This window comes from Leucopleurus acutus (assembly GCF_964270905.1).
Source record: "Leucopleurus acutus genome assembly, chromosome: 4".
Lineage (NCBI taxonomy): Eukaryota > Metazoa > Chordata > Mammalia > Artiodactyla > Delphinidae > Leucopleurus > Leucopleurus acutus.
Genome location: NC_139146.1, coordinates 37,402,738 through 37,424,941, shown reverse-complemented (window position 1 = coordinate 37,424,941; position 22,204 = coordinate 37,402,738). Strand labels below are relative to the sequence as shown.

The following is a 22,204-nucleotide window of genomic DNA, read 5'->3' as shown; positions in this document are numbered from 1 at the left end:
TTTTTGCGGTACGCGGGCCTCTCACTGTTGTGGCCTCTCCCGTTGCGGAGCACAGGCTCCGGACGCGCAGGCTCAGCGGCCATGGTTCACGGGCCCAGCCGCTCCGCGGCATGTGGGATCTTCCTGGACCGGTGCACGAACCCATGTCCCCTGCATCGGCAGGCGGACCCTCAACCACTGAGCCACCAGGGAAGCCCTGTTGTTTATTTTATATATAGCAGTATGTATCTGCTAATCCCCAAACTCCTAATTTATCCCTCCCTACCCCTTTCCCCTTTGGTAACCCCTTTGTTTTCTAAGTCTGTTTCTGTTTAGTAAATAAGTTTATTTGTAACAATGTTTTAGATTCCACATATAAGTGACATCATATGGTATTTGTCTTTCTCTGTCTGACCTACTACACTTAGTATGATAACCTCTAGGTCCATCCATGTGGTTGCAAATGGCATTATTTCATTCTAATTTATGGTTGAGTAACATTCCATTGTATATATATATATATATATATATATATACACACCATATCTTCTTTATCCATTCATCTGTTGATGGGCATTTAGGTTGCTTCCATGTCTCAGCTGTTGTAAATAGTCTGTGCTGGTTATTAAGTCACTGTCTCTCAGCTCCAAAGCCGCCCTCCCACACTCTGCTTTGTGATGTGAGGGCTGCAGCTGCCCAAATCACACTACTCCTCTCCGACTATACGTTCCTTACCTGGCTTGTTTTCCTCTACAGCACTCTGAAATAGTAACGTCCATCTCCTCCCAGGAGAATGCAAGCTTCATGAAAGCAGGGACTTTGTCTTGTTTACTTCTGTTTCCCCAATACCTAAAAATGCTGTCCCACACACAGTAAGTGTGCTAACATTAGCTGAGCACTTAGGAGGCGCCAGACACTATTCTCGGTGCCTAACATGTATTTTATTTACTTTTTAATCCTCGCAATTCATTCATTCACTCACTTGTATACTAGCCCCCCATATGTCAGGCACTGTGGCGGGGCTGGAGGTTCAAAGTTAATTAAGTAAGGCTCATTTCTGATTCCCACAGAGGGTACCACACCACAGGGGAGACTGGCACAGACACGGGGGGCACAGGAACTGCGGTGGATGGCACTGGTCTGGAAGTGGACTGTGGGACCCATGCGGGGAGTGGTAAGTTCATGCAGGGGAGGTGCTGGGCAGGTGGAGAGGAAGAGTCTCCACACAGGAGACAGCGGGAGAAAACCTGCTCCAAATCCCCAGCCTGTGGGTCATGGTTGGAATGACCACATAACGTATGATCTACAACAGGACACATCTGAGAATGAAAGGGAAAACGGAAGTATACCAGGTGGTCCCTGTAAACCAAGCATCCTAGCTATGGACCTCTGGGACCCCCTAATTTATTTCAAGGGGCAGCACATCACATGCACCTGGTCAGTGTCTCCACGCTGAATGTGCCTAGCATATGTCTACAAATTTTCCAAAGGAATGCAGACGAGATTATGATAAGTACACATTTATTTAAAGTTACCAAATCTGCATTAGCTGTTTCTTCAGTATCAATAGGTTCCCCCAAATACAACAATCATACAAAATACAAATATGCCACTATCAACTGGAAAGGAGTCCCTGCGGTACAGAAGGTGGGGACTGCCGGCTGGCTTAGTCATTGGAGGATTTTAAACAGAGGAATCTGCATTTTGCATGGGGTCTTCTGTGGTCGCTGGCCTGGAGGTGGATGAAATCAGACCCCAGTTAAGAGGGCACTGAGCATCCAGGAAGAGATGAACAGAGCCTGGGCAACGCCATGTCAGTGGGGAAGAGGAAGCATAACAGATCTGAGAGAGATCTCACAGACCGGGTCTACAAGACTGGGCTGACTGGGTGTGGAGGTAAACGAGGAGACGCCTAGGACACAGAGCACAGAAGAAAGCACAGGTGTGGAAGGAAAGATGGTAAGATGCGGGGCCAAAGACGGCACGGAAAGTTCAGGACGTGACAGATGAGGAGATGGAGCAACTTGAGAAAGGGTTCAAACTCTGATTCTGCTGTGATGTTGTAAGAACAGCACTAGCTATATCATCGGCGTTTGAAACGCTCATCAAAAGTAACGAATGCTTGCCAGTGACGTAGCCCCAAATTAAGAATCACCATAACAAAATGACTACTATTTGGAAAAGGTTAACCATCTGGCAAATAATTCCAAAAGATACATTCTCACGGGACATGCACACCTAACTTTTTCAAACTTTGATTTTATTTCCTTTATGATGTGCAGAGGAATAATTTTATTACAGACTTCAATTTATCTAAATATTAGATTCAGTTTAAGGAGATTACGTTAGGTATAGGTTTGGATTAGTCAACTTATTTCAGGGAGAAACAAGGAAAAAACCAGAGGAGTAAGTTTATTCGCTGGTTCAGAAATTTAAAGGAATAGGCTTTTAAAAACTATCTGGTTGGTTACTATGTTAAGAAAGGGCAAGTTCAAAATTACAAAATACCACGGACATTCTGCCTATTAATTTAATATGCAATTAGATACTTCCTGAAGACAGAGAAGGAGAGAGAATAACGTAAGTTATTTTAGACTCTGTTCCAAAGGTTACTGAAAAGGTTTGGACAAAAGTTAAAGACCACGATCTCATTTTTGCTATAAATATTAAATATGAGCAAGTGTAGTACCTTGCCCATGGCATATGCCCAACATACGTTATGAAATGGAACTGTTAATGTCTGGGCTACAGACATGAACAAAACATAGACCCTGCTCTCAATAAACTATCACAACAGGTAATGTCCACAGGCTTATGTACACAACTATACATCATAAACAAAGGTTAACAGCCATATAACACTGTCCATGCATTAACACTAATTCACTGTTCTAAGCACTTCACATATATTTACCCACTTAATTATCAGAATTCTATGAGGTGGGTACTATTATAATTCCCATTTTATGCATGAAGCAACTGAGGCACAGAGAGGTTAAGTAACTTGCCAAGGTCACACAGCTAGGAATTAGCAGAGTTGGGATTTGAACCAAGGCATCCTGGCTCCATACTCTTAACCACTGCTCAAAGCACTTCTTGAGTCATAAAAGGTAGAAGAGTTCAGAAGAGGGGACGCTTATTCCCCATTAGCTAATCAGAAGGAAGGTGATCTATGAACTAAATCTTGAAAGGCAGGGTGTAGCCGTGGGAGACAAGAGCAGACACTCTGAGCAATAGAACGGAATTGGGAGAGGGGGAGCCTGTCTGGAGAACAGTCAGTGGTTCAGTTTGGCTGGAGCACAGGCTAGGTAGAAGCGATGAGTTCTTGGTGGGCCTCCAGTATGACTTGAGGAGTTTTATTCTGTAGCCAGTGGAAAGGCAGAGCTTGATGAAGATAAATGTGGCAATTCCACATTTAGCTGTAAGAGAGGGGGAAAATCAGGTGATGGGTTATGGAAATCAGGCAGAGAATCCTGCCTTATTCATCTTTATATCCCTAGCACAGGTAGGGGCTAGTAAATTTCTGTCGAACTGAAGACAGGAGCCATGGTAGAGCGTGGGTGGCAAGACTGAAAAGGGGTGATGGATCTGAGATGTAAAAATCGTCAGGAACACAGTAGATGTTGGAGGCAAAGCATCAGCAGACCCTGAGATCTGGGGCCTGGGTGAGCAAGAGACAGCAGTAGAAACAAAGGGCACAGAAGGAAGAGGAGAAAGAACTGGAAATATGAAAGAAAGAAGCTGCTAACAACACTTGTCCCTATAATGCAACTCAAAAGGACAGAAGTAATGCTCTTGAGACCAGATGGTCTACGATTGATACTTTGTTTTCAAAAGCGAAACCAGGGCAAATGGTCTTCTAAACACTTTGTGATAAAATCTAGACAAAGTAAAGTTCTGAAGTTCTATAATTTATGAAGGAGAAAGGGAAAAGTCACTGTGACATACAGCACAGTGGCCACAAAGCTGACACAGGACTGAGGTTACTGACGCTCACCGCGGCCTGATCAAGAGAACAGAACACTGGTGCAGTCCACAAACTAATAACAGACTGCTTTCACATGACGGACTCAAAAAATATTTGGTTGCCTGGATTTTGTTTAATTGATCTGACTCTTTCCATCCTAAACTTCTGAGGGCTACAGGAAGAGTCTGGCTCCTGGAAGAATGCCAGGAGTGGGAAGCAATGAGAGAAGGGCCATTTGGAGTTAAGAGTCCGGAGACCGGCGCTGTACGGAGAACGGAGAGTTACTAGCTCACCAGCAGCTGAGTTTAGGATCAAGTGGGAATCAGACAGAGATCAAAATATTGGCTTTATATGATCACTAACCACACATGGCCCCCTAATGGTGCCTGGCAATTATGCGGTATGTTCTCACTGTGTCTGCTTTCCCACTCTCCCAGGTGCCTGTTTCCTATCTTCTCCTCACAGCTCAAACCTCCAACACCTCCGTCCCCATCTGCAGCATCAGTAATAACTGTGCTTCCTGGTTTCTGAGAGCTCCTCCAAGCTCTCCCCACCTCGCTTCCCATGGGCCGGCACACTGTGCCTTCTCCCCAGCTACTAAGGATGAGGTGTCCATCTCCTAGCTCTGCCCCTCCACCTGGGCACCAGGTTGGCCCCAGTTTCTCTCTCGTGCACCATCAACCGTAAAAGAATTACTGCGCAGACACGGTGCTCAGGCAGTGTCTGGCACACAGTGAACACTACACGTGTTAGTTCCTAATAAAATCAATTTTCCCCGTCTACTGGATCTTTCCTAGACACATACAAACATGCTGTTATTTCTCCCAACTTAAAAAACAAAAGAAAACTCTCAAATCCATGTCTCCTACCAGTTACTGTCCAATATCCCCGCTTTTTTCAGTAAAACTCCTCTGAGACGCTTACAACCCTGTCTCCATCTTCCTGACTATTCTCTCTCGACCCCATCCAAAGGGCCTTTTGCCCTCATCCCCCCACTGTGGTCCTGACTCCCCAGGGTCACCACTGGGTCATCCCTCCCCTCAGTTACTTTCCACAGATTGGATGGAGCTAATGGCTCCCCTTCCCCTGATTTGCTTTCTCCTCTGTCTTCCCCAACACAACACACTCTCCCGTTTCCCTCCTATCTCCCCGGCTGCTGCTCGTTTTCAGGCTTTTTGTTGATACCTTTTACCCTCAGTCCCTCAATCTCTCCACTGTCTACGTTGCTCCCTTGATGAGTTCAGCTAGGCTCGTGGCTTTTTTTTGGTCGGCGTATATACCAGTTCTACAATGACAAGTCCAAATTTATGTCTTCAGCTTGAACCTCTCCTTGAACCTGAGACACATATATCTAACTGCTGGCTCAACGTCTCTATTCAGATGTTTAACCTGTGTTGCAAATATGCCCCAAACTCAGCTCCTGCCCGCTCTCTTCAAACATGCTCCCCCATCTGGGTTGATGGCAATTCCATTCCTTCTAGCTGCTCAGGCCCCAAACCTGGAGTCATCCTTGCACCTCTTTTTCTCTCCCAGCTCACAGCTAATCCATTAACAAATCTCGTTGGCTCTACCTTCAAAATAATTCCAGAATGTGACCTCGTTATCACATCCACTGCTAACCCCTCTGGGCCATGCCATCGGCATCTCTCGCCTGGACTGTAACGTAACCGTAGCCTCCCAGCTGGTCTGCTGCTTCTGTCGTGTCCCTCCACAGATTATTCTAACACACTAGCCTTACTGATCTGTTAGAAAGTTACTCAGATCCTATCAACCCTCTGTACGGACCTTCTAGTGCTTCCCCCCTAAGAGTAAAAGCCGAGGTCCTCACAAGAGCTACATGAGCCGTTAAGACGGCTCACGAGATCTGGCTGCTGCCCCCTCTGAGCTCATCTTCAACTACCACCCCCCACACTCCCCAGTCCCTCCTGCTCCAGCCACCCTGGCCTCCCTGCGGTTCCTTGAACCCTCCAGACATCCTCCTGCATTAGGACCTTACACTTGCTGCCGTCTTCTCCTTCTGGAATGTCCTTTCCCTGGATGATACCTAGATAAACAACTGACTGCTTACTTCTTTTAGGTGTTTACTCAATGTCCCCCCCATCTTAAAAAGTCCTTCCCTAAGCTACGTTTATAAACTTGTGCCCTCCCTGACATTTTCTATTTTCCCTTCTCCCCTCCCCCTAAAAGCATTTATCCTGCTCTAACACTATTATGTTTTACTCATTTATTTTGTTTCTTGTCTATCGTCCTCTCCAAAATATAAGTTCCATAAAGGCAGGGACATTTGTCTGTCTGTTCATTACTGTATCCCATCATCACAAGCAATACCTAGGATTTAGTAGGCTGATAAATCAATATCTCAAGAGCCAAATACTTTCTGAATGACCTCACTTAATGCATGAGGCCGACCTGAAGAGGCCTGACACACAGCTACACAACTGTGCTCCTTAATAGGTCCCTCCCAGATTTATTTCACTCCCACCCCGAGACCTGCGGGCACCCCCCCTTCCAGACCCTTCCCTGGAAAAGTGGAGGCACAGAGGGGCAGGGAATGTGTCCATCCTGATGACAGGACCCCAAGAGAAGAGGGAGGAGTAAGCCTGAGGCTCTTCCCAGGGCCAACCAGGAGGCCAGGCTCCTCTCCTCCCTCATTGTGGCACCTTCCCACGCCCCAACCCCAGGGTCCACATTTTCGGGGGCGGGGGGTCGTTGGAAGGAGAGAAGGAAGCCCACAGGTTCCTGGGGAATGGATGGTCCTCCCCTCAGCAGAACCTGAAAAGCAACAGAGACCTATTTCCCTATCCCAACCCTCCCCAATATTTTGTTTTCTTAACTAGTTTGGCTTAACATGGTAGCCCTGGACAGAATGTACTCTACCTGAGGCAGAATACCCAAGAGACGGGGAAGGGGCTGGGCAAGCACACTCCACCCTCCTCCCAACTCCCCGGTCAGGTCAAGGCGGGCGGAGTGAGAGCAGTGAGCAGAGGGGTGGCGAGTCCTGTGCCGCCCCTAATAGAAACCATCTCTCCGGAAACGGAGGCTAACGGGGTCAGGAACAAATAAATAAGACAGGTACCCACTTCCAAGTGGCTATGTACCCTGTGGACGGAGCAGACCTATAAACGACTAATTCCAAAAACATTAGATTAACATCCTCCTACTCTATTTTGACTTAATGGAAACTCAGCTCAGTGAAACTGAAAAGGTCTAAAGGTTAATTTGATAAAACTGATTACTCAATTAAAAGGTGATATTCCTTTAGGAGACATTATATATTAACCTTTTAAACTGGAAATTGACAGTATGGTTATTCTATTAGTAACAACAACAAAAACCAAGTTTCTCCCCCAGGTGGTACTGTTTCGTTGCCAGGATATTGAGGAAAAGGTACATCTACCAGAAGTGGAGGAATCAGTTTTAATTAAAATCATTCAAGAGATCCAGCCAGAGGCTACCTAGGTTGCATGCTGTTCTGCTCTGGTAAAATGTCATTATTTAAAAAAAATTAAATGGGTCAATAAAGTCTGAGCTCTACATTGTGGAAAAGATTACAGCTTCCTAATTATGCCAAGCTAACATAGCTTTATGGGTCTGAAGGTAATATTTCTCTCCATTCCATGATCACACTCCATCCAAAATCTTCTCAGTAACAAGCCAAGGCCAGCACATTGCATTGGGAGGCAGAGCAGTAAAAAAAAGAAAGGCTTTAAACAGTCTACCACCTTTGGGAGGGAGAGCTTGATGGGAGAAGATAAGGATGGCCTTTCTCCATCTGGAGAGACTGTAGGGCATGGAGGGGAATGCTTACTCCCTAGTCCTCATGTTTCTACATGAATCCACTCCTCTAGCGTGACACCTAACCTCAGCATCCTCCCTCCTGCCCCTCCCTTGGGGGCAGGGACTTCTCTGATTGACAGCCTGGCAGAAGGACCTGGGCATGGGCATGAACACACGTGGAGCCACGGCTCCTCTCTGTCCTCTCCTCTGGGTCTGCCTGCCCTCTCTCTCATATGCTATCAGGGGCCTCTGTGCTCTCTGTGCTCCGGGGCTGTGACCGTTCAGTGGCACTAATGGCTGAGTGCGTCTAATTCAGGAGCGTTCAGCAAGGTCACCCTCCTGCAGACCTAACCTCTGCCGCCACCCTAGGTTTCACTAGTGATCACGCTGAGAACACATCCATCTCTGTCAGGTCGACTTGACTCTGGCATCCTCTCTCTCTCTTTCTCTCCCTCCCGCCCCCTTCTGGCAGGAAATTAGAGGTGCTTTCTTTATCAACTGACCACTACCGCAACCTCATCACAGGTCAAATGGGATTCCAGTTCAGGTACCATTCACCAAGGGACTTCTATGTGCCAGGAACTCTCACACATCTCTTTTAATCCTCACAAGAACATTACCCACACTTTATTTAAAAAAAACAAAAAAAGCAAGCACAAAGATGTGAAGTGAGCTGTATACACTTACATGATTAATACATGGCAGAACTGGGACTAGAACCTAGGTGTGATTGACCCTCAAAGTCCCTGATCTTTCAAAGGGACCAAAACAGGGGTAGGAGTGAAGCTCAGACCGCACTGGCTGGCCATGAACTGCAACTGGGAAAAGGAATTAAAGACTGAGTTTCTATAATGGGGTAATGACTGGTCAAAACTAAGAAAGCCTCAGGAGCTCTAGTTCTGCTGACGCTGCAGCCACACAACCAGTAAGTGGCAGGGTGAGATGGGCTCCAGGGAGCCTGGTCCTCCGCCCCAGAGTGTGCTGACATGGTAGCCAGGAAAGGGGAAGGCTGAGGCCAGTTGCCCACTGTCCTGAGCAGGGGCATGAGGACTTGGAGTTAAGTCCACACCTGCTCTGGAAACACTGACACACTGTGTGGAGCTGAGCTGTGCTGTTCGAGGAGAAATGCCTTAATCCCACCATTATAATCAAAAGTTTAAAACTACTGCAAAGTTACAGAATAGCAGCCTTATAATCTTTTTATAAATCCACTGCTTTTTAAAAAAATTTTATTTATTTAATTCATTTATTTTTGGCTGCATTGGGTCTTCGTTGCTGCGCGCGGGCTTTCTCTGGTTGCGGCGAGCGGGGGCTACTCTTCGTTGCGGTACGCACGCTGCTCACTGCGGTCGCTTCTCTTGCTGCAGAGCACAGGCTCTAGGCACGCGGGCTTCAGTAGTTGTGGCGCGCAGGCTCAGTAGTTGTGGCGCACGGGCTTAGTTGCTCTGCGGCATGTGGGATCTTCCCGGACCGGGGCTCGAACCCGTGTCCCCTGCACTGGCAGGCAGATTCTTAACCAATGCACCGCCAGGGAAGTTCCCTCATTGTTTTTTCTTTTTGCACTGCATTTCAATTGTACTGTCTTATTTGAATCTCCTGACAAGTGGCAAGTGATCATCACTCTCATTATTTACAGCAGGGCTCCTTAAACCTTTTCTGGAAAGGGCCACAGAGTAGACATATTAGACTTTGAGGGCCACACAGCCTGTCACAGCCACTCAGCTCTGCTGTCATAGTGTAAAAGCTGCCAGCGATAACATTCAAATGAAGGGGTGTGGCGCTGTTCCAATAAGCTTTATTTACAGATACCAAAAATTTAATTTCATATAATTTTCTTATGTGGTAAAATATTATTATAATAATTATTATTATTTTTAAAACCTGGTTTTATTTCTTATGTATTACAAGTATACTGTTAGGAGGGACAGTGTATTTGATTAACCAGGGAAGAGGAGGTGGGGCACTGGCCCAGCATCTTCCCTTAATTTCATCTTCTTTTTTTTTTTTTTTTAATATTTCTTTCTTTCTTTATTTTGGTTGCACCAGGTCTTAGTTGCGGCATGCATGTGGGATCTAGTTCCCCGAACAGGGATGGACCCCGGGCTCCCTGCATTGGGAGGGAGGAGTCTTAACCAGAGGCACCAGGGAAGTCCCTATTGTTATTATTTTCCCTCCAGCCATTTAAAAATATAAGGACTATTCTCAGCTCACAGGCTGTACAAAAATAGGCAGCGGACTGGACTTGGCCTATAGGCTGTGGTTTGCTGACCCCTGGTTTAGAGGAAGACACTGCATTTTACAGATTAAGTGACTTTCTCAGGTTTGCACGGTTAATAAGGGGACAGGGTGGCCTGAACTAAACCAACCTTTAAAGCATTCACCTGGCTGGATGCCTTTTTAAGGAAAAGGGGAGTTAATAATGGATTTCCATGAGAGATCTCTACAACCACTTATTTAACCTAAGTTGTAAAGTACTAAAGAAAGGAGCTGGAACTGACAGGCTTATACCAGTTTTATTAAGCTTTCCAAAATGACTGTCGCTTCCATTTTTATGCACTATAAAATTAGCATCTGATGTACATACACCTTTAGAAATAAAATTTATACTGCCATCTAGTGGTGACCAACTATTTTAACTGAGAACTTTAAAATAAGGTTTTCTTGGTACTAAGCATTAGAATAATTTAGTATATTCCAAAATTATGCAAAGGAAATACAGTTAAAAGTATAAAGTAGACAAACTGGTAGAGATTATTTAAAATTCACCTGGGGCATAATTATTTTCTCTGTTAAAGAATGTATATGAAACATTTTCATTTTTGCATATATTGACAAAGTTTTTTTAAAAATCAGATTTTTTTCTGTATTTTCTAACTGTGATAGGAAGGCTTCTGAAGGGCAAAATCCCTTGTTTTATAATGATGAAATCCTAAAAAGATGCTTCTAATGATGTCACTTCATATGTCTAATCCAACTTTTCCATTAATTTAGGTAATACACTTGAAGCTGACTCCTATGGTAGAAATGCCACACTAAAGCCAGGTGCAAATGTAGGTCAGGGAAGAGCAGGAGGCATGATATCTGCACGGCGGTGTTCCTGTGTCTACTGAGAGCTGGAGTCTATTCCAGAAGCCACTTTGGAAGGCTCGATCAAAATGCTTTTTCTTTTTAAAAATCAACCTAACCAAAAGTTTCTTCACTAGAGGCAAGAGCTTGTCTTTCCAAATGGCATTTTTACATGACCTGCATTATCTCTTCATTTGCTCAGCAATATGCATTCAATGAGAAACTGCCCCATTTCTCTCTGCATGTTTCACAACATATATGGCACACAAAGAGCTACAGACACATGGGAACATCAGAATAGGGGACATTGCTGTGAGGATATGGTGACTTTGAGGACATGGGGTATGGCTGAGCTTACCTTGGCTGGGGGGAGCCCCTTTTTGCTCTGCAGATATTCTTCCACTGCCAAACTGACCTTCCCCATTACAACCCTAAGTTAGTAAAAAGTGAGGACAAAAAGCTCAAAAGGAATATAGGTATGGAAAAGAACAGTCACTAAAATCATGGTAAGAAATAGACACTTACCTATAAGCATTAATATAATCTTTCCTGTGTTCGAGAAGAAAATCTCTCAGTTTGCCAATGTGTGAAATCTATAATGAAAAGAAAGAGCAAACGATTTATATGGATAAATATGTTACGCTCATATGCAACAAATTTTAAATTAGTAGAGAATGGAATGCAGGTAGTAAAAAGATTTTGAAGCTACAAACTGGATATCTCTGGTTTTAGACTCCTGTATAATCACTGACTTATTGGGTGGCTTTGGGAAAGTCACCCACATTCCTGGGTCTTGGTCTCTTACCGATGGTTCCTTCTTCCTGTAATTGTTGTGATCTGTGACATAACGAAGAGATGATCTCTAAGGAACTTCGAGATTCAGTAAGATAGTACATGTCTAGTAACTACACAGCATGTGCTCAATAAAGGCCAATTCCCTTCCTTATATGTCTTATATCCAAAATTTTATAGAAAAATATTCCTTCTTCCAAGTGTTCTAGGGGATGGATTCTCAGGCTGGAGCTATCAAGTGTATAAATAGGGCCCATGCAGAGCAGCAGAATTAAAGAAAAGATGCAGGAGCAACAATTTATCCTTACACAGCAAGTCTCCATTTTCCCTACTTCCACGGATGAACAAAACAGACACAAAAGTACAGAGGACGGAATTTGTGATGGCTCATTTCTAGTACTAAAGCATGTGTCAGGTAATGTGTGTGGAATGAGGGATTAAGAAACAAATAAAATAAAAAGAGGTAGGAAGAAACCTAGGATCATGGTCAACATGGACAAAAGTGTTTCCAGAAGGAGAGAATGATTAACTAAGTTGGTGGCCTGCTCTGTCCTTTGACCACAGCTCACACTAGTTTCCTCCTAATGTCCTTTGTACTTATTCCAAACATACGGAGCCCCATCCTTGAAGGATGTGCTGAACTTTCATCTTTTTCTGTCAAGTTTTTCTGTCAAGGCCAACTCAGGCTAATTTTCACTTTGCTCTGAACTTAAAAGCACTTCTGCATCCCACCCACTGGGCACTCAGCTACACACAGCCACGTCCCCTGGCTTCACTTTTGCATGCACGCCTCTTTCTTGGGGGTTAGGAACCATGCAAGGAGGGGCTGCACAGCTTCCCGCATGGCTCTAAGCACAACATGAAGCCCAGAAGGTGTCAGTCAGTATTTGTGGAATGAGTAAATGTTTAAATGCAAAAATAGTATTTACCACTAAAGAAACATTCAGCATTTGTCTGGAGACAGGTCAGTAAGGGTTCAGTTAAATTTCTCACAGAGTCTAGACTAAAAGCAAATATGGTTCAGAAAAGCACCCTTAGGCATCTATAAGAGCATGAATCGAAGAAAAACTGAACTATGGCCACAATATTCATTTATTTACCAGATTACAAACAACAACTGAGACAGCCAGAGTCTGTCCAGCATCCCTGGCTCCGTGAGGAACTTCCCCACACACGACCTTGTTCTTTCCCAGCAGCCCATTGTGGGCATTGACGTCACCACGCTCATTAACCAGGTTGGGAAAGCGAATCTTGCAGAAGCTAAGTGACTCGTTCCCAGTCACATGGTTAGTGCCTGGTGGGGCTCAGAGGCAAGCCTGGGACTCTGAGTTCAAATTTGTCCCGTCTTCCACCACTAAGCCACAGCTGCCTTCCTCACACTCTTACTCCTATTTTCCACTGACGCTGCATTTTAAAATCTGACTTTTAAGATTGTTGGGAAAAAAATTTAAGAGATGTGCAAACAAGGTATTTACTGTACCACATACAAGATTTAATCAAGTTAAGTTTAATACATTTCAGTGGTTTCCATTCCCTTCCCCAACCCCTGCCTGCAAGGGGCCAGGTAAGCAGTGTGAGGGAGTAAAGCAAGAGGAATGGAGGGTGCAGTGCATTGGGCAGGGATGAATTCTGGTTTTAAAACACACTGCAGCCAAAGGAAGCATCTCTGCCGGCCGACTTGCCAAAGGGCAGCTAATTGTCATCTCTGGGCCTAACCAATGGGATTGAGTCCAAACCCCAAATGCAGCACTCAAGGCCCTTCACAATTCAGCTCCAAAAGTCCTGAGCGGCCTCAGTCCTGCCGCGCTCCCCACAGACCACAATGACTCATTACCGACTGGTTTCTCTTCACCAGAGTGCAAGCTCCTAGAGGTTAAAGGGTCCTCTCTCTTTCCCCAGAACCTGTTAGGCACAGTTCCTGGTGCAAAGCAGAGCCTCAGAAACTTTTACTAAATGTTGAATAGATAGTGGGTACTGAATAATCCCCAAAGGATTATACCTACTGTGGTAGTCAGGGTAATGCCATTACCTCCACCCAAAGATGTCCAAGTCCTAACTCCTGGAACCTGTGACTATATTATGTTACATGACAAAGGGGAATTATCGTGACAGATGGAATTACGGTGCTCATCAGTTGACCTTAAAATAGGGAGAATATCCTGGATTAATACTGGAGTATCCAAGTAGGTAGCCCCTATGTAATCACAGGGTCCTTAAATGGAGAACAGGGAGGCAGAAGAGAGAGTCAAAGCGATGCAACGGGAGAACAGCTCAATCCAACATTGCTGGCTTTCAAGATGGAGGAAGGGAGCCAGAGGATGAAGGCAACGTCTGGAAGCTTGAAAAGGCAAAGTAATGGATTCTCCCCTAGCATCTCCAGAAAAGAACAGAGCTCTGCCAGCACCCTGATTTCAGTCTAGGGAGTCCCATTTTAGACTTCTGACCTACAGAACTAGAAGATAGTAAGTTTTTCTTGTTTTAAGCCACTAAACTTGTGGTAATTTGTTACAGCAGCAATAAGAAACTAATACACTTTGTCTCAGTTTGGGGTTCTATAACAAAATACCACAGGCTGGGTGACTTTAACAACAAACACTTATTTCTCACAGTTCTGGAGGCTGGAAAGTCCTGGTCAAGGTGCCAGCATATCTGGTGCCTGGTGAGGGCCCTCTTCCTGATTTGTAGACAGTTGCCTTCTTGCTGAATCCTCACATGGTGGTCTTGTGTCTCTTCCTCTAAGGGTACCGATCCCATTCACGAGGGCTCCACCTTCATGACCTAATTAGGTCCCAAAGGCCTCACCACTAAATACCATCCCATTGGGTAGCAGGGCTTCAACATATGAATTTTGGGGTGACACAAACATTCAGTCATAGCATACCTGTTTAAAGCCTTATCCAAAACAGTTTTTTTTTTTAAAAAAAAAAAGGAGTCACAGTTTTCAATGAAAAGTTTGAACAGGCCCAAAGGAATCTACTACGTAGGCTAGACCCAGCAGCACCCCCCAGCTTTAGCTAATTTCAGTCCACCAGGGTAGAATGGTGCAAGGGGATAAGTGCCAGGAACAAGAAGGCCCCGCAGGTATCTCAGAAAACATGCTTACAAGAAGTTTCCCTTAAAGTACAACAGATGTGATCCCAATTTCTTATGACATGATACCTGAGATTTGCTTCAAAATAATATGGAGGTGGGGAGGAACACAGGAAAGAGGATCAGTCCTGCGCTGACATCTGAAGATGGGCACGTGCGCACAGGCGGGCTCCTTACACTCTCGGCCTACTTTAGTATATACTTGACATGTTTTCTTAACAAAACATGATTTTTAAAAAAATCTCCCATTTTGCACTCTCTTTTAACATGTTTGGTGATTCTGAAGTACAGATTTTCTGCTGCCAAACTAGTAATAACCCACATTTGAACCAACACCTCAACCCCACGCAAAATCTCTAGCTATTTTATTTCTAAGTACTTGCAAGCCTTGCTTAAAGTTCCATTTAAGTGGATCAATGCCATTTAAAAAAAACCACCACCAACAAAACCTTCATTGAGTTTACTACGTGCCAGGCTCTCTTCCAAGATCTCCCCACACATTAGCTCATCAAATTCTCCCAGCTACACAAGATGGGTAACATCATCACACCTATTTTACAGATGAGGAAACTAAGTCAGAGACAGGGTAAGTAATTTGCTCAGGAACACATGGGGTGAAGCCTGAATGGAACCCAGCATTCTAAGTATCAGGCTTGAGTTCTTAATGCCCAGATTTAAGCACAGATTCTTGGCAGGTGGCAAGTGCAGTTTCCCAGTATAGTAATCACAAAGAGGGATGACTGGGAACCAAGAAAAGGATCCAGTGAGCAACAGCAAGCTGTTTTGTCTTGTATCTGTATTCAACAGTGCACTACACACCTGATGTTACCCAAGAGTGACATACCAGGCATGTGTGTGCCAGGAAGTGTGTGAATTGCTCACTATGTGCCGTCATCGGCTCCCCTATAACAATCAGTTGAGTTAGACGTTACCCCCATTCCCGTTTGATAAACATGGAAACTGAGGCCCACGTGAGGTCGGTCACAGGATAATAAGGGGAAGAAGTGGCATGGATCACGGGTCTGTATGACTCAAAGGCTAAGTTATTTATTCTACATTATATGGTCAAAAGACTAATAAACTATTACTATTTAGCTTATTTAAGTTTGAGGCTTTTCTTCACAGAAATATAAACTGGGTTTCATGTGACAGCATTTGTATATATTGATTTTTAAAATGTTTTAAACTACAGTGGATACAGAAAGATCTGCAAGAAACGTTTTTTGAATGTTTCCACGTAGAGCGCTCGTTTTATAAGCCACTCAAAGTAGGAACGTGCCCATATCCAAAGTGCCTGTTTTTACCACTGAAGTCTCCTCCTCCAAGCTCGGCTGTTATTCCTTGTGTTTGTGACACGGGAGGCTTGGAATTCGCAAGTACCATAGGGATGCTGGGAGGAAGGCCCACAGCTGTGAGCAAGGAACCAGTATGGTCAGAAAGACTGGCGGTGCAATGGCGACCCGTTCACCCTGAGTATCAATCATCAAACTGCCTCAAAACACAGTTTAAACAAGTAATGAAGGCAACTTCCAGGACTGGGTCTCTTCCCCGTGTCTGAGTTCCTCTACCTCCTCGCCTAGTGCGGGGCGGGGTATGAGCAGAGGAGCAGACTCCGGGCAAAAGACTGTGGGGTTTGGGTGGAGCAGGGCAGACGAGAGAAACGGGTACGGAATCCAGGGAGTTGGTTGAGCTTCTTGGTTCTAATCTCTGCTCAATCTCCACCACTTACTCTGAAAGGGACCTTGATTCCCCCCACCCCCTTCAGGCTTCGTGTGGAGAGACCCCAGCTGGACAAACTTCCTCTTCTGTCTCCCAATTCTTCACTCACGCGTCTGAGGGAAGAGGACTTACTGGTGTAGGGTTTGGAGACAGCAGTGAGCACACTCGGCAACAGGCAGAGAGGGTCTGTTCTGGCCAGCGCTCCACCCATATTTGGCCACAAATCTAAAGCCAGGTTCTCCGTTTGGCTTTTTCACGTTCTGACTCCTGTATTTCTTTCAGGTAGTTCCAAAATTGTGCTGGGAAAAAAGAGGTGTTTTTAATAAACTCCCTAAACTCTTAACCTTTGCCAACTGAAATTTTGAGCAAGTTGCTTAATTTCCCTGAGCTTCACTACAAAGGGAGGGCAGTAAAAATGATTCTTTAAAAATAGAAATAGCACGAGTTAATAGCTAACTTTTATCGAGCACATGCTGTGTGGCCGGCATCAGTCTAAACACTGTGCATCAATTAGCTCATTTACTTCTCCTAATAACCCTGTGGGATAGGTTCCACTATAATCCCACTTTACAGATAAGAAGACACTGAAGTAACACATTTCATATAAATGGTTCAAAATAAACAGGGGACTGTGACTCCCAAACCAAGTACCTGTGTGCTTTCAGCCTCTGCAAGTCTGCCCACGAAGACAAACCTACCATCCCATCCGAGCGCAGTGGGTCTCTGAGGGCTGCTCTCACCACAGTGCACACAGAACGTTTTAAGATCAAAAGTACCCAATGCTGAGATGCCTTGTTCAGGTCAAATGCAATGTCAACAGCTATGGGTCAGCGCAAAGCCAAGAGCCACACTCCAGGGTCAGCCAGGATCTGGCTTCTCCACAAAGCTGATACTCAACTAAACAGTTGTTTAAACTCCATTCTAAAATGACAGGCATTCATGTGACTCATCCTTTTCTTTCTCTGAAGATAAATCAAGTGCACTTTTAAGTGACTGTATTCTAATAAGGCTAATTTCAAAAATCATCAAGACACTGAACTTCCCCACAAAACACACCTACCGTATAAGCAGACTGATTATAAAAAACAGTAGCAGTGGTCCCTATATTAGATGCATTTGACAGGGAAAAACAGATTCTCACATTACCTGTTGTTACACATAAAGCTTTTACTACGAGAGACCAAACAAAGACATCCCAATATGTGCACTGCTTGACATGGACTCAGCCCCAGGGACTCAACCCCATGGATGGTTGCCCACAAGCATGTTGCTGAATGGAGGGAAAACCAAGGTTGCGCACAGCATGTACTTAGGTAAGTTATATGAAATACAGACCTGAAGCTGAACCCACAGAGAGAGAGAGGAATCTAAAAGACTGCTCATCAAAACACTGATGGCTGTCTGGGTGGTTAAGATTTGAAGACTTGCTTTTTCCTAATACCTTTTCGTACCTTAAAATTTTTCTACACTTCGTATGTGTAATCTTTGCAACCAGACAAAAAAATGTTTTTAAACAAAATGATAAATCTTGCCTAACTAAGAGTGTATACTGACTGACTCCCCAGGCCCCGCAGGGTCAAATCCAATTCCTTGAGCCTGGGACCCCCTAGTGTTTCTGGCCCTGCTGACTTCTCCGGGTTCAGAGCCCTCCCCCATCTCCCAATCCCGGTCTTCTGACTTACTCCTACTCTGCTCAGGGGATACACCTCCCGGAAGTCTTCTCTGCCATTTCCAGGCCAGGTTAAGGACCCCTCTCAAGCATCTCTTTTTCAGGGATGTCACCATCTTGTTTTGAAATGTTTTCATGTCTATCGGACATAATCTGCTCAGGCATATGCCTAGCCCAAAGCGGCTCTCCAAAAATGATTTAATGCTCCGAACTGAACTGACTTTCTATCCGCTTCAAGAATTACTAGCAGGGTAAAATAAACTCCAAACACAGTAAGTCTGCTATATACTTTACATTATCCACTAGATGGCAACACATGTATTATAGCAGGAGTAGTAACAGGAACTCTCAAAAATATCACAGTTTTTTCCCAAGGGCTTTAAAATTTTCTCTGGTTCTGTATTTTTGATCTAGAATCGAAGGATTATTAAAGGTTAATTGTGCTGTGCAGGCTGAAGCTGAAATGACACTGTTTTGAAACAGACACGTGCACTTGGATGAGTCCAAGGTTTTAAAACACTGCACTCCTGGCAGGTTCAACACAAAGGCAGCTCTGGAGCATGGCTGCCATCTGCCGTCCCAGGCGGCGGGCCCAGCTTTGTTTATGTGTGTCATCCACAGCACAGACCTGCTAGCTGCTCCTTCGTGGGTGTTTTGTAAATTACCCAAAGCAAGATAAACTGTAAAACAAAAACCCTGCTACAAAACTGAGGGATTCTTCTCAAAGCACGACTGCATTTTCACTGCAGGGGGGTTCAAAGCAGCCACCAGTGTCCTCTGCAGATCACAGCAGTGGCCTGACTTGCAACTCCCCTAACTACTCTCCCCCGCCACAGGAATTCTGTTCTGGCGCTCATTAACACTTCCAACAAAGACCTGATTGATTATGAAACACTAAGTACTGATTTGCATAATTTGCCTCCGCAAGAGACAGCCATTGTTAAAGATTAAAGAGACTCCGGTAAGGCCCTCTGGCTTATTGTAAAAAGTTCCCTGTAACACAAAATCGTTATTTTTTTCATTCAATCAGTGGACACAGCTTGCTGTCCAGTTTAGTAGGCAGCCAAAGGACAGTCAGAACAACCACTGTTGTACAAATGTTTGCCAACTACTGATAAGCTAAAACGACTTTTCACAAGGATCATGTTCCCAAGTCTAATCTGGAGGCCCACTAACTAAATTCCAAATCCACCTCCCTTCAGTCATAATTGAAAAATGCATCAATACCAATTATAGCTAAAAGTTCAGAACCGTCACAGCTCTGGAGCGCGACGACTCTGCTGAAGTCACAGTGAGGGTTGTCTGAGTCCTGTCCCCATCCCCGTGCTAGAGAAGCTCCCAGTGACTGGTCACCCACAAAAGAGCCTGGCATGGCCACAGACATTCCTTCGGTGCTGGGGTCACAGCAGTGAGTGTGTTAAGGGATTACATGTATGAACTGTTCTTTTTCACTTCTTTCCTTTCAGCAATTGTTTAGTAATAAGCAAGTAATAAGCAAGGAGTCTGAGCCTCCTCCTATCACTTCCGCCCTAATTTCTACTGCACGAGGCCACCCTTCAGCACGTACAGGGCCCTGGAGGGGTGGCAGCCACTCTCCCAGTCCTTGCACAAGCCCCTCCTGAAGCACCATACTCCCTTGGCTTCCAGGACCCCACTCTCCCCAGGTTCTCTTCCTAAACCTCTGACAACTTTGCTTCACCTTCTTTCCTTGCCTCTTCCGCCTTTGCACACCTCAGAAACTTAATGAAGCTCAGCACTGACACATTCTTGCTAAACCCACCCCTTCCACCCATAGCTTAATTTACCATCTACAGAAAATGCCCACCCAGCCCCTGCCTCCCTCCTGTGTTCCAGGAGCGTATTCAACTGTCTACTGTGTGTCCCACCGGTGCCTCAAAAGCTACATGTCCCAAAGCCTTAGTCATCCAACCACTCACGCTCGATCCTCCTTACTCTCAGCCCCTCCTTGTCCCCACAAAGAGAAAGAGCCTCTCTCTCTCTCTCTCTCTCTCTCTCTCTCTCTCTCTCTCTCTCTCTCTCGATTCCCCAAGTTAGAAAATCTCAGGACATTTTGACTCTTCCCTCTTTTTCACCCCACAAAGTAAACTGGTCAGCCAGGCCTCTCCACACCACTGGCTGAAAATCTGCCAAAGCAATGGGCACCCACAAACCAGTTTCTCTGCCTGCTTTCCCACCCCCACCCCAGAGCCCAGACCCTCAGAGCCCTTCCCTGATCCAGCCTCCTCTTTCCGCCTCTGCCCTTTGGCACTGCTGTTTTGCCTGGAACATCTTATTTCTCATCCACCAAGCACTCAAATGTGCTGGGCCCTAGGAGGTTTTAAAATATGGCATTCTGGGTTCACTTCCCACTTTCTCTGTATGATGCCTTCGGGAGGCATGCTGTAAGTGTCTGTTAGCTGAATGTTATAAATGTTCGCTGCATTATATATGTTATACACATATATACATGCATATATATGTGTGCATATATATAACATAAATGTTAGTTGAATATATAAAGTGCTCTACCCCATCAGTCTGGAAACCTCACTAGAAAAGAAGACACAGACATTCTTGATCTAAGGAAACTGTCATCAGTGGTTAAATAACCTGTTCTGGAATTTTGCTGAGAACCAGTGCCAACCTTACTGGTTTGTAGTTTCCAGAATTCAGCGTATGTTTTCTAATAGAGGGGCGGGGGGGGGAGGGGGGGAGAGGGGGGGAGGGAGGGGGGGAGAGAGAGAGGAGAGAGAGAGAGAGAGAGAGAGAGAGAGAGAGAAATGTGTACTCTGAAGAGGAGAGAGAGTGATTCTTCTAGTTCCAGCCTTCTACGCCAGCTTCATAGATCCTGAGGAGCAGACGATAGGGAGGGTCACACAGAGGGGACAAGGACAATTAACAGGAGTTGAGATGAATTTAGTGGTCTAATTTCTGATATTAGCAACTAACCTTCAAGCAACCTGAAAGGTATTATTTTCTAATACTAAGCCCCTATCTCCTTTTAAGAAATTAAAAAAGTAAAATCTTAGATTCTTAGTGCTAATGACATAATGAACGAACTCATGACAATTTTCAAAAGCTGAGTAGCACCGTAGGGCTTAATGACCCATGAAGCTCAATGCAATTCCATTTTAAAACAGGTCTAGGACTCTTAACCTCAAGAAAAAGTAAAAGCATATCATGTTCTCAACCTCTCCCTCCTCAATCTCTCTGCCCCAGCTTTCTCTTTACATCTCATTGTCTTCAGGTTCACACTTTAATCTCATTAAACATTTTAATTCCCATTCTACTGGCTCCCCAAACTGCATGGGTTTGGCATTGCTGGCACATACCCTCCACTTCCAAAGCTCGGTCCACTCCTGGCCTATCTGAACCTGCAATTTGCTAGCTGACATAGAGTATAACTCCAGGAAGTAACACCCTGCTCTGCTTGCATGCAGGGAGCCCCTGCTTCTTCCGGGCCATCCGCTCCACCACAGCTCACAGTTCTTTCTCACTCTGAATCGAGTTCAGCTATTGTGTGCCCCCCACGCAAGTCTTCTCTCTTCTGTAAGCTAAATGTTCTCAATCCCTTAAGGAATTCTTTACGTGAAATACACTTGTGGCTGCTGGTCTTACTTATTAGTCTCTGAATGCAGGAATTTATTGGCCTCAAAAGTCAAGTGTGGTTCCGAGAATGGACTCAATACTCAGCGTCAGCAGGAGGTGGAGAGGAGGCAGGACCATTACCTCCCTGTTCCAGCCTCTGTGCTTCTATTAATGCCGCCTAAGAGGATGTTCACTGTCAAGTCAGAGTCAAGCTGACTTAACATCAACTAAAATCATTTTTTCCATCAACTAAAATCACGTTTTCCATGAAGAACTATGTCTTCACTATATCCATATTTCCCCCTGGCTCCTCGTCATTTGCCATTCTGATCATTCTGCCACTAAAGACATCTCTAAGTAAAAATTATCATTTTAAAAACTGGAATGAAAACAGGGCTGAAAAAGAAGCATGGAGTTATAGACCCCTCCCGGTGGACAGTCAGATCAACGAACCACAGACACACTTGAAATCCAAATATTCAGTCCACTAAAAAAAATGTTTCCTCCACAAATATATCACGGTGAGATCTGCTAACCGCACTCTGAAATCAGATCTT

At 44.9% G+C, this 22,204-nt stretch overlaps 1 protein-coding gene across 2 annotated transcripts in view; it reads right to left on the bottom strand.

The window, feature by feature from the left end:
• The window catches only part of STX18 (syntaxin 18), a 121,498-nt gene that overhangs the window by 42,230 nt on the left and 57,064 nt on the right, over positions 1-22,204 (bottom strand). The window contains exons 1-2 of one of the 2 annotated variants that reach the window (XM_082837568.1): positions 16,523-17,039; positions 11,315-11,382 (exon numbers count right to left, since the gene is read on the bottom strand). Coding sequence is in view for 1 of the 2 variants with exons in the window: in XM_082837567.1 (XP_082693693.1) it covers positions 11,315-11,382 (68 nt within the window). In the remaining variant the exon portion in view is untranslated. Of the gene's footprint in view, positions 1-11,314; positions 11,383-16,522; positions 17,040-22,204 lie in introns of those variants that run through there. The other variant, XM_082837567.1, reaches the window with a different exon arrangement.